Source organism: Ruditapes philippinarum, unplaced genomic scaffold (genome assembly GCF_026571515.1).
Source record: "Ruditapes philippinarum isolate M1 unplaced genomic scaffold, ASM2657151v2 ctg770_1_1_1_1, whole genome shotgun sequence".
Lineage (NCBI taxonomy): Eukaryota > Metazoa > Mollusca > Bivalvia > Venerida > Veneridae > Ruditapes > Ruditapes philippinarum.
The window spans coordinates 708177-721110 of record NW_026859620.1 but is presented as its reverse complement, the minus strand read 5'-3'; the positions used below and the strand labels follow the sequence as shown (position 1 = coordinate 721110).

The following is a 12934-nucleotide window of genomic DNA, read 5'->3' as shown; positions in this document are numbered from 1 at the left end:
TTGAAAACATAAGCCCGTTGCAAAAAGATTATTGCAAATGTAAGCCACAACTTAAACGGCAGTTATATGGGTTAGGCTAACTTCGTTACCATCAGTCTGTTATTATACCATCTGCATGGGCGCTGACGTGGTTAATCTATCTTAGGTACGTTCTTAGAACATAAGAAGTTTCAGATCTATTAAAAGATAGTATCAGGTAGCAAACTTAAACAGTTTCTGTGCCGACGTTTTCTTTTGAAAAGCTAAGTATACTGTTCGTGACCAACCATACTGAGGTCTTTGTATGACAAAAAGTAATATTGAATTGTTAATAGTATATGGTAGATGAATTGTTTGAAATTTAATGATACAATACCTTTGGCTATAAACCCAGCATTGACCTGACACGGCAACCGTGACACTATCACATCGTCAAGAACGTTCACAGACATGGCAGCTGGTTTGTGTGCTTCCAAATGTATATCTACAGCTAAATCTAACATATATTTGTTCTTGTACTCTAGATTAACAACCATGAACCTGTAACAGTGATATTGAATGAATTGACAAATCTTTACGTTTTGATATTTTAATAACTGTCTTAAAGATGTTTAGAATATTATATGGTCCATCATAATAACGCAAATAAATTTCTCGATTTCTAATTGGCTTAATCTCTTCGTATACGATGTTGTTTAAACAGTGAAAAACCGAAGCGTGCACTAATAACAATGTTTTTACATAGTAGTGTTTATATAAATTTTCATTGCGTTTTATTCATTATAACATATTTCTCGATTTAAATAAAGTTACTTTTTAAAAAAAATATCTGAAAGAACACCGCTATGATACTATATTCTCAAATAACTTTTGCGTATATCCCGTCAGCAACTTGTATAACCGATATTATAAACGGTTGAGTGCTAATATAACCCGACCACCTCGGTTATATAACAACCTCTTTCATGACATTTGTCTTTATAGTACTGCACATTTGCTTTCTCTCAGGAAGAATGAAAAATAATAAACATCAATTTACAGCAGCTGTGAACATACTAGTAAATCATGTGATTATTCTTATACGACGGGTGGGTATTATGTAGGGAAACTACTTGATAGAATTTAAGCAACGGGCAAAAATAAGAAGAATGGAGAGAGGACATGTGAATGTTCAAAGTCGAGAATCTTTAATGAGTTTATCTATCTAAAACATCGTTAAAGTTATGGATAAAAACATCAATCTATATTTATGACTCCTCTCTACACTGTTTAATAGAAATAAAAGTACTGAATACAAAATATTTACTGTATCGCCATAAATCCATCCATGTCAAACACAATCTTTTTACCTACAAACCGAAACAAGAATTTATGAAACAAATATATTCGAGAGACTGTTGCTATGCATTATAAATTATTTTTGATAACAAAAAAATAAAGAATAAATGTAATGTATTATTTTTATGCCGAGTCATAGTATATCAAAGACTCTGTACGCACAATTCCAATGAAATCAAAACATAATCGTTTTAACATTTAATCTTAAATATCATAAAACCCTGCGAATTATGTTAATCAAACAATATGAAATTACCAAATTCGAAGGCAGACAATTTCCTCTCCATCACCAGGTTTTCAATGCTAGCTGATATCTGGTAGTTACAGTCGTCCACTTGTAGAGAGAAGCTAAACTTTCGATTTAGCTCACTCACAAAAACGCAACATATTATGTTCAAACAAGATGAGTCAATCGAGCACTCTGTGCTGTTTGGAAGTGCGGGTAACTTCACATTCAAAGGGCACACTATCCCAAAGAAAGACATTTTCATTCATCTTTTGACATTATAAATAAAACATAAAAATAGCATATTATTTATTACCATAGCAACTTTTAAGAGCATGAAGATATATTCATTGAAAAAGAGAAACGCTAGGACGTGGCAATATATTTCTGAATGCAGATTTGTCTAAGAAATCAAAAAACAGTTTCAACTTTAACTTTCATTAAACTTGTGTGAACATATTTTATATAAAATATCATTTATAAAAAATGATTTTACTTACAGTTTGCCCAGCCATCTAAAGGTCTTGCAGATGACAATGCACATTCGTTATCTTTAAGGTATTGACCTATTCCGAGATTATTAGCAAGTACATCAAACTGATTCTGTGAAAGTGCAGCGCCTTTGTTCACACCATTTTCAAGTTTCCAAGTTTCCAGCGAAAAGTCTGAAAATAGATAGGAGAAAACAACGTTAAAACACAACTGTCACTTACAATGTTTATGATTTAAAAGTTTATTAAAATAAAAGCCTTCTACGTTGAAGGAAAGTCATAATGCCTTAACTGATTACTTTTCTTTGCGCTTGAAAAATAAGAAGTATATTCTAATGTAACAGCAGAAATGTTTGATTTTTTACATTTTATTGTTACAGTAATGAAACTGACCTTCATTCCTGTAACAATTATAATTGTTATCAAAACAAATCAAAGAATTTAATGGCACGTACCTGCATTATTGAATCCATTAAGCCAACTGCATTTCACTTTAGGCAAAATCATTTGTTTAAGAACAGAAATTATATATGAACAGTTTCCATGACTTTCAAAGCAAGCGCTTACGTTCATATCTACGACATATTTACGTCCACCTTGAAAGTTTTCAATCTTGAAACTAGATGAAAATGAAAGACAATGAAAGACGAATGATACATTTAAATACATGATGACGTTGAATCAAACATCCTTTAACTATTCATAGCAACCCATGGCAAAGATTACTATGTTAATATAAGTTTAATAATTGCAAAACGTAAAAGTAAACACTATATAACAACACAAAATGTTTGTTGTCTATTCAAAGTTAAATTATAAACATCAACATCACTATTGACATTTTAGTAGTTAGTGTCTTTGGAATTGTCTGGTTTTACTTGAATTTAGTACTTTCTTTAAATCTTGTTACATATCCACAAAACTGTTATAAACTATGTGTAAATTTACAATATATGTATAGTAATCATTTCATTCATTCTAAAATCTAAAATGCTCACTCTAACTTGAAGACCCCGTTCAAATAGAAACGATCCCATGAGCCTGCAATGTAACCAAAATATATATAAGACATCATAAAAAAGTAATTGCTTGCAAAACAACTCTTATGTTTTACTGGTTTGTTTCATAATTACTACAAAAGAATAATGATGATATAGTCTGGCTTTTATTCGAATACACCTGCTTTTAACAAAAACATTTCCTATTGCTGAAAACGTCTCGGAAATAATTTTACTTGAGAAGTTCAGTGTGGATTCCTTTTAATTCAATTTTGTGTTTACGTTTAGAAGTCATGTCAATGATGTATTTCTTATCTATATGCACACTATTAAAAACTGTGAAATGAAAATGTTCTAGTTCTTACCAAATTTGTAATCACTGATGTCTTTGACTGTGTTCATTTTCTCAATACCAACTGTTAATTGTTTTTTGCATCCGTCAACGGTGACATAAAACTGAACAGATGTTTTGATGATATCAACTTCAAGACAACAACGTATTGCTGTACACATGTCAGAAATATAGCATCCTATACCTGACGGCAGAGGTTCTAATTCTAAATCTGCTGGGCATTCTGAAATATATATAGACCATGCTTGTACCTTCGTGTTTTAATGTTGAAATAATCAAAAGTCATATTTTCAATTTTGTTGTACTTAAAACATTTTTACTTAGCGTCAGTTGTGAAGTGAGTTCTTTTCACTTATATAACTTTTAGGCTGAGTTCATGACTCATTACTACAAGTGTCATTTGAGACTACATAATCATGGTCCAAGTAGGGTTCTAAGGTCGGGATGAAAAAAATTTTAACTACCGGGCCACATAAATTGTTGAAAACATATCTTGGATCAGTTTCGACACAGGCAGCAGCATTTTATTGATAAAAATTTACATGTTTACCATATAAACATAAATGTATATTGGGAAACTTCATCCTTTTATAATTCTTATAAACTACAGCTTAATACTCATAATTTACTTTATCAGTAAAATTATATTTTGGCAATTAAGTCAGGAGACCGTAATGCAAACCATGACTTATGTCAAAACTTCTAAATTAACACTTTAATTTATAGTTTTTTTATTAAAATACACATATTTCAAATATTTATAGTCTTTTTTTGACATATATATCTTTTAATTGCTTCATATTATTAAGCAGGAAAATACTTTTGGCGACAGAATTTCAGATGTTTATCTAAAAATAAGGTAACATAAAAAAGACAAATCAAAAATACCGGTATTCCAGCCACTTTGTGATGGCGAGAATGGCGATTCATGAAGATAGCAATTAATGTCTTCGATATACGGCGCCACACCAAGTGTTTCCAGCAGTTGGTCTCGTTGTACATCTGTTACATCTCCTTTTGTGATTCCACGGTCAACCAGCCATTCATTTAGAGAAAATGCTATAAAGAGATAAAATAAGTAGTTATTACAAATCCACTAATCAAGTTGGTTTCAGTTTTACGAAGTCGAAGGCTAGAAATATAATAACAACTAGAAATGTATCATCATGCCACGGGTGCCCCCGCATTTAGATGTTATAACATTTGGTTCCAAATTTGTTTGCACAAATTATTTTTTCATTTTAAGTTCAAAGCCCTTAAAACTTTTCAATGTTAACACAAACCATTTTCATACAATGTTCAAGGCACTGAAATTATTCAGTCTTAACCTTTTGAAAATAGCATATTGCATATTTGTAGCCAAAAAAATGGCTACATACATTTCCACAAAAGTATGAGTGCTGAAACTGAAAGTTCAAAATTTTTCAACATTCAGGAAAGATAAGTTTGTCCAAAATCATTGAACCACAACCTAATTCAAACTTAAACTGCTTATTCCTAAGATGTATCTATATTATTCTCAAAGTGAAAGGATCACAACTCTACCAAAAAATCATCGAACCATGACCAAATTCCAACTTGACCTGCCCATTCCTTTGACATATCCATATGTCAAATTTGAGTTGAATATGTTACACTGTTGGGTAGATAATGAAAAGAAACTGTAAATTTCATATTATTTTCAAAGTGAAAGGGGCAATACTCTGCCAAAAAATCATTGAACCATGACCAAATTCAAACTTGACCTGTATTTTCTCATGACATATCAATATGTTAAGTTTGAGTTGAATGTGTTGTACTGTTGGAGAGATAATGAACGAAAACAGAAAATTTCATATTAGTTTAAAGTAAAAGGGGCATAACTCTGCCAAAAATCATTGAACCATGACCAAATTCGAACTTGATCTGTATTTTCTCATGACATATCCATATGTCAAATTTGAGTTGAATGTGTAAACGTTACTAAGATAATGAACGGAAACTGATGATGACGGAATGACAGAATGACAGAAGGACGGAATGACGGAACAGGGTAACACTATATGCCCCGGCCATTACATGGAGGGGGCATAAAAATATGTTCTTTTTGTGTTTAATTTTCAGAAACACTTAATAGATAATTCTCCATCAGACAACTTATTCAAGTGTTTTTAAAATAAAATTGAAAGCAACTGATCAAAACATTCGAATCGTTATAATGTTTTTGCTAAGGTAAAGTCTCAACTAGATCTATCAAGAAAATATAAAAACAATATACATTACTTACATTGGTTTCTAAATCCCATATTCCAAGAGCATGGTATTTTCGGAAGTACTGATCGGTCAAAAATTGCATATGATTTCTCACAACTGGCATTTGTGAAGCAAATGTTAAAATATAAATCAACGACATATACTCCTTTTATTGTTAGGTCATCAATGCGAAATCTGAAAATGAATATAGAAATATGTATATTGATATAAACGCCCTTTTATGTTTGTCCTACATCGACTGCTATAATTTATCAATAATGTGCATCAAGGTAACAAGTGTTACAAATTACGACGTTCTTCTTTCATACCATCAAACTATCGAGTACTCGTCTTATTTATCTGTCTGAGCAAAGGATCAAAGTATCACGTTATCTTCTAAAACTTCCATCTTAACAAAGTATCAGTTTTCCAGTCTAGAACTTGATACTTAATATCTGTCTTAAAAAAGGATTACAGTATAGAACATTTTTCTAAAATATCCATCTAAGCAAAATATCGAATATTTGTCTTAAATATCCCTCTAAGCAAAAGATCACTGTATGAAGATAGACGTCTGAATGATCCATTTGAGTTAAGGATCAAAGTATTGAGATCCCGTCTTTATTATCTGTCTGTATCTTAAATGTATCAAGTTCTCGTCTTTGATATCCGTCAAAGCAAAGGACCAATGTTTCAAGTACTCGTCTTAAATATCCGTCTTAGCAAAGTATCAAACTATCGAGTATTTCTCTTTTATATCCTTCATAGCAATGAATCAATTTTCGAGTATTCCTCAATAACAGTTTTGGCAGAGGATCAATGTATCGAGTGCTCGTATCTTACCTTTGTCATAGCAAAGAATCAATATAGTGTGTACTTACTTCAGCATGAAAACATCTTTGAGAATTAATTCACGTTCTTTTCCTGAAGTTTACAGAATTCATTATTAATAAAACTATTGAAATCCAATAATCCCCTTAAGTAATAATTGCTTAAATATCAATTTTATTTTCATATATTTTAAAATGAAAAATACGTATCACTTGAAGGGAATATATTTATGTAAAAGCACGATAAGCTTTATATTGACTTTTGCAAGTTTTTTCCTTGAAACGATTTAAATGTTTGCCGTTTTTAATGCATACTAGTGTTTAGAATATTGTCAAGTAATATCAACATTTAATATTCGAAAGCAGTCGTGTATCTTAAGGTCTATACGTTTGCAAATGTATTAATGTATTATTTGAAACAAAAACTGTTTGCCATTCGTATTAATAAATACGGTAAATTTATATGAATATTCATTATTCAATATTCGAATAAAAAGGTTTCTTTAACGATGCAAAATGTCAAACTTGTTAAACAATGCAAAGTTGTAAATGAAACATCGTATTTACCGAATTCGTAGTCAAATAATCCAACTGAAAATGTGAACTGTTCAATACCAACTTCTAGTAAGGCTTCACATGAATGGAGTCTAAGGTAAGCATGGATATTGCGATTGATAAGTGGAATGTAAAGGCAGATGTCAGCAGCTGTGCAGTAGTCAGGTATATGACAAGACAGGTCATTACTTATTGTCACTGGATTTTTTATTGACAGAGGGCAATCTGGAGATTCAAGATATTAAAAATTGTAATACGTGTATAATAATGCATACATGTGAAGGACAATCATGATATTTACAATCATGAATTAGCTTTATTGAAATAAATGATAGCGATTGTGCAGTACCATAGTTTTATTTCGTTATGCTCGAGTATACGCGGTTGTTTGCTAAATGAACATCGTCTCGCTGCTCAGGTTTTATTTTTACCGTTACATACAACCTGTCAAAAATCACATTACAAATATATTATCTAAAGATACTGGTTAAGTTTCGATTAACATCATTAGCAATGCATCAACTGTTAGGCCATACTATAACAACATAGCTTTAAGGCAATGCATGTCACAATAAACGACATATGAACATAACCATTTTCTATCTAGAAATGAAAAGATACAAGAGAAGCAAATGAAATAACGCTTAGTACATCTATCGAATTGCCAGTCTAAGACTTAAGACATTTAAAACTATACTGATGATAACGATAACTCTTATTGACTACCTGATGAACAGCTTGATGAATTGGACATATACGGTACTGACTGTCTATCGCATTCCTTATCGCCGAGATACATCGACAGTCCAATATCATTTGCAAGTATAGTAGCGATGTATGATGGAAGCGTGCTCATGTCTGCAAAACCTCGTTCAGAAAACCACTTCGCCAATGTGAAGTCTGAAAAGGATGAATTCACAATTAATCATTTAGATAAAAGTTTTTCACACTTACGTTTTCAAATTTTTTTTCGTATTATAGTTTGATCGAAAATAAAGCAAAGATTTCAAGAAGTTGATAAAAAAACTTTTATAATAAACTTTGCATATTAAATCTACATACAAAAATATGTGCTGACATTTTTAAAAGGATGAGCTTAGCGGGGACGAAATCACGTGTTAAGAAATGGGGGTACCGACCATTCGACGTATACTTTAAAGTTTTGATATACATGTATAACTAAGTACTATACTTATAATTCTTTTGGCCCCGTCAAACATATATTGCACGAGAGATAGCCTAGTTTTATATATTTTTTGTGTTGTGTACGAGAACATAGAATCCTATTGTATTCAACATTATAGAATGACCTTTTTATTTTACATAACCATTTTTTAAATTTAACAGAACTTTGTTACTTTTAGTACAATAGGAAAATTATTTGATATGGTAGTTTTGGAAACTGAAAACGGAATAAGGCTAAAGGTAGTACAAAAGTGATTACATATAGCTTTTAACCTTGGTAATGGAATCGATGCTAAATGCAGTATAAAAGGGATTATAATATGATATAGATTGTTTGGACTCACCATGAGGCTAAATTGATAAAGTGGATAAAATGATGATTTATTTTTTATAGAAAACCTTATGTGAATGCTAGAGGTTCAGCGGATATATTTTGTAAGGTGTGAAATAATTATACTTGTATCATAGTTTGGGGACCTTTCTGTTGAAAAAGTGTTAAATCGTATAAATGCAGAGTGCGTTAACTGGAGTGCAGGTATTAGTTACTCGCACTCCAGAGCATGACCATTGATTGACTCATGTTTGCTGGGTTTTACTTATTGTGACGGCAGAGAAAGGAAAATCGACAGAAATATCATATTCGGATGCTCGTTCATTGGTTACCTTTTCCTGGGGTTTCATATTATGACAACAGGGAACGTGTTTTTATGTTTGACTATGCATGCCAAGTATTTCACTACAATGTGCATGCAATATAAACATTTTAACTTACTTTCTACAGAATTCACACTTTCCCAGTCACATATCATTTTCGGCAAAACGGTGGATTTAAATATTTGACTTTCAACCTGACAAGATGATGACGATTCGAAACAAACACTGAGCTTCAGATCGACGATATAGATGTTGGACCAGAATAGATCTTTTATCGAGTAGCTGCAAATGATGGCATTAAATGATTATACATTACAAAAGAAAATGAGACTGATTGACATAAATTTATTCTTTCATACAAATGTTTATCTGTAAAAGGATTGTCAACTGTACTGGTATTAAATTTTTCACATAATAATTTAAAAACTATTTAATTTGACCCATCATTACTATTATTTCAAATCTAGAAATTATTACGCACTTTTTAACTCAGCGCTTTTCGGGGTTGGCATTTTACCGCGAACGTTTATAGGCAGAAAAGAGTGCCTAAGAGAAAATAATTTTCTCCTTATTCATTAACTTAAAAGTAGAACATCATATCTTTCATGCAATTCTATCTGTGTATTTCGTATATTTTTCATGGACGTACTACTCCATATCGTGAGGTATTAAAGTGCACAGACTGTTGACATATATAAACTGTATAATTTGTGTATCTTCAATAATAGCGTGCTACAGGGGTTACTTACTATGATAAACACTCGATATACGCAATGTAAAGAACATGTTTCATTTACGTTTCTAACACGACCCACATTTTCACACGAAGTGTGTGTAAACATGCAATAAAATCACTGTTGACGAACTTTTTAAGTAGTGTTCGTCGTTTGTATGCGCAACACTATATAACTTATCATTTCTCAAACTTATACAGTTAGTATTAGTTCAAGATACAAATGGCGGTTAATATAAAAAGCACACCAGAAATACACTAATAAAGTTTGTTCTGGTTTTTATTGTTTTCAACTTTATTAATCATGGTCTAGCATGATTCGTTTTATTATCTACTGTAGCACCATTATGAAGCTGCTTCTGCAATGAATCAGCATAACAGAGAGTGAACAGTAACTATATTTTCGCAAAATTCGCGGTCGTTGTGATTGAGCAAGCAAAAGTATTTTCTGCAAAAGCGCCAACCTTAAGTAAAAGACGAAACACTGTATCTGAGTAGTATAATCATTATGAAATGTCTTGAATTTGTATGGGACTTACTCTAAACAAATAACTCCGTATAAGCAGAAACGTGACTGAGATCCTGAAAAACAAGAACATCTTATTAATAAAGCCTGGCATACATGGTAAAGATAGGCCTTACTAAAACTCATTAAAAGTAATAAATTTCTACAAATAAATAGTAATAAGCAATAAGAGTGATCAGTTAGTAGGCAAATTAGTTTTGTCTGTTTATTTTATTTTAAATTATTATATTACTACTTAATCAACTTAATATAATAAAAAATTGACTCAACGAATTTATGTGATAAGTCTCATGTATTTGTACAAGTTTTCGATACGTACCAGAGACGTAATCGTCTAAAGAAACATCAAAATGCAGCCTTTCTATGCTCAGTTCTAATGTGCTTGAACAAGGGTCTAGGTTGAACTTCACGTTAAAAGATCTTTCCAGCAGATAAATATCCACACAGCAATCAACGGCAGAACATGATTCTTGGAGGTTACACGAGAGTATGTTTTCTAGAGGACTTATGTTAACACCAAGTGAACAATCTGTACAAACGAAAGAAGATGTTATGTATCTTTTATTGGTAGAATCGTTAAGTTTATTTAAAATTAAAGTAGCATAAAAGAAAAAGAAATTATGCATTGGACCTTCCTTCTTATAGCAGTGTAACCCAGATGCCTTTGAGTTTTTACGAAAAATCATATGATAATAAAACTTTTTGTCATATGTGCAAAACATAAAATGATTGAGGCAAGACTTAATTATCCGTAAATGTTACCAAAAACGTTAATTAATTCACTTTTTTGCATATGAAATTAAATGAAAAATGTCAATTTTTTTTAAATATGGATGAATTTCTTCAACACCCAAATTGCATATATTTTTTTCCTAAATCAGATTTTTGGAAAAATTGTTCGCTTATCTAAATGCAATGCCTTTAGATCATATCAGATACATAATCAAACCTATATGCTTGAAATCGGTTTAGAGAGTTTGTTCATTCCTTGAACTCTGAAAGATAAGATACTATACGACAAGCACTGTACTGAAATAAAAAGTCCTAGTTTATTAAACGGAGAGATGATATTATTACCCCCTCACTTTTTTCGTAATGCTAATTTCTCATAGGCGGCCTCTGGGAGTTATTTTTACTGTTAATGCAAGTGTACTACGTGAGTAAGAATTTTGTACTGTTACATTGGTAACATTTTTTTTTAACAGTATAAAATCTGGTCACGTGGTCTATTTTCTAAATAAAATGAAATAAAATGGTCGCCATTTTTATCTCGATTCATTCTTATTTTCGGCGTAAAACCCCGATAGGACATCAATTTCTTCTCTGGAGTAACTATGACACTTATACAATTTAATTGTTCTCACCCTCGTGTGCTTTTCGCGTATAAAATATCTTTTTGTTGAATAGTCAAAAAAGTGAACATCCGTTTTCAACGGAAGTAATTGCAATGTAAATAATTATGTGTCAAACTGGAACATGCAGACGATTTAAGCATGCAACAAAGGATTATTTAACATTTTTTATCAGTGAAACGTTACAGATATGGTGGACAGACATAGGATATCATCGTTATTTTGTCAAAAACCATGCTAAGAATATTCTGGAAACAGAAGGATCAGATTTCACAGATCATAACCGTGTAAATGGGTTAGTGTTTTGTTTTCTAAATAAAACCTAGTTTATTGTATGTTTATCATTTGTAGATATCATCACTTGCTTAAAGAATAAAAGAAAAAGAAAACTTCTCAAGTAGGCCTAAAGTACACTTAAAACTTAAAAGGTAAGGACAGTTTGGTAATTGTTACTCTTGGTTTATTTTTGTTACAGTTAGATTTAGTTGACAATTTCAGATCATCACAGTATTTTTGTTCGGGGTAATAAAATAAATAACACATGGGTTTGTCGGCTACGCCTCGGGTAACAGTATTTTCCTCAGGATGATATTTTTACTGTTACCCACAAACCCATGTGTTATTTATATACTAACAAACAAACAAACAATGAAGATGTTAAAAATCAATACTACCATTTCAATAATATACCTTTTTTCCAACCATAAGCTGACGGTTTATATGTTGGTGATTTCCTTATACACTGTGATTCGTTAAGGTACCCAACAATTCCTAGAACTTCTAGCAGTTCAGATGTAACGTCATAACCCAGGTAACTTTTGAGAGGATATCCTTTTGTTGCGAGCCAAGAGGAAAGTGAAAAATCTAAGAAAAAGAAAGATTTTCATTTAATTAATGAAAATCCAAGACATAAAAATAATAATAGTACGTTGTTGCAAATATGAGTCATAGATATACAGATTCTATGCATTTAAGCATATACAAGAACCATGTAATCATTGAAATGTTTGACATTTTATGATAATATTTGTTCAATATCTCATATTGACATATAAACATATGTATGTAGTCAGTTTGAAAATGTAGTTATTTTTTTTCAAATATATCAACATATACTATTGTAACACTTAAAATACTAAATTTTAAAATATTACTCTGAATGACAAATCCTGGATCAAGATCACATGGCATTTTTGTGATGAGGGTATTATTAAGGACCGTAGCAATTGATTCACATTTGTCGCTAGATTCCAAACAAACAGCCATTTGGACAGTTAAAAGGTACATTCCTGACACACGTAGATCGTCAACGGAATATCTGTAAAAATTATAATCATGTTTTGAATAATTGAATATTTTGCATCTGGAAGTACATGCATCCAAAGCAAATTAAATACTTATATTTCTTTTATACATAAAAGTGTTGTTTTTTTTTTATCAGAAACCCTCTCAGTAGAAAATATTTAACAAGAAGGCCACGATG

At 31.3% G+C, this 12934-nt stretch overlaps 1 protein-coding gene across 1 annotated transcript in view; it reads right to left on the bottom strand.

Annotated features, from left to right (window-relative positions):
* Nucleotides 1–12934, bottom strand: part of LOC132757273 (uncharacterized) — a 167263-nt gene that overhangs the window by 64760 nt on the left and 89569 nt on the right. The window contains exons 112-128 of the mRNA XM_060748524.1: nt 12606–12769; nt 12142–12315; nt 10419–10628; nt 10113–10155; nt 8959–9122; nt 7728–7901; nt 7014–7226; nt 6498–6540; nt 5651–5811; nt 4273–4443; nt 3398–3607; nt 3033–3075; nt 2490–2653; nt 2044–2208; nt 1574–1783; nt 1286–1328; nt 356–519 (exon numbers count right to left, since the gene is read on the bottom strand). Coding sequence (XP_060604507.1) covers nt 356–519; nt 1286–1328; nt 1574–1783; nt 2044–2208; nt 2490–2653; nt 3033–3075; nt 3398–3607; nt 4273–4443; nt 5651–5811; nt 6498–6540; nt 7014–7226; nt 7728–7901; nt 8959–9122; nt 10113–10155; nt 10419–10628; nt 12142–12315; nt 12606–12769 — 2516 coding nt within the window. The remainder of the gene's footprint in view (nt 1–355; nt 520–1285; nt 1329–1573; nt 1784–2043; nt 2209–2489; nt 2654–3032; nt 3076–3397; nt 3608–4272; nt 4444–5650; nt 5812–6497; nt 6541–7013; nt 7227–7727; nt 7902–8958; nt 9123–10112; nt 10156–10418; nt 10629–12141; nt 12316–12605; nt 12770–12934) is intronic.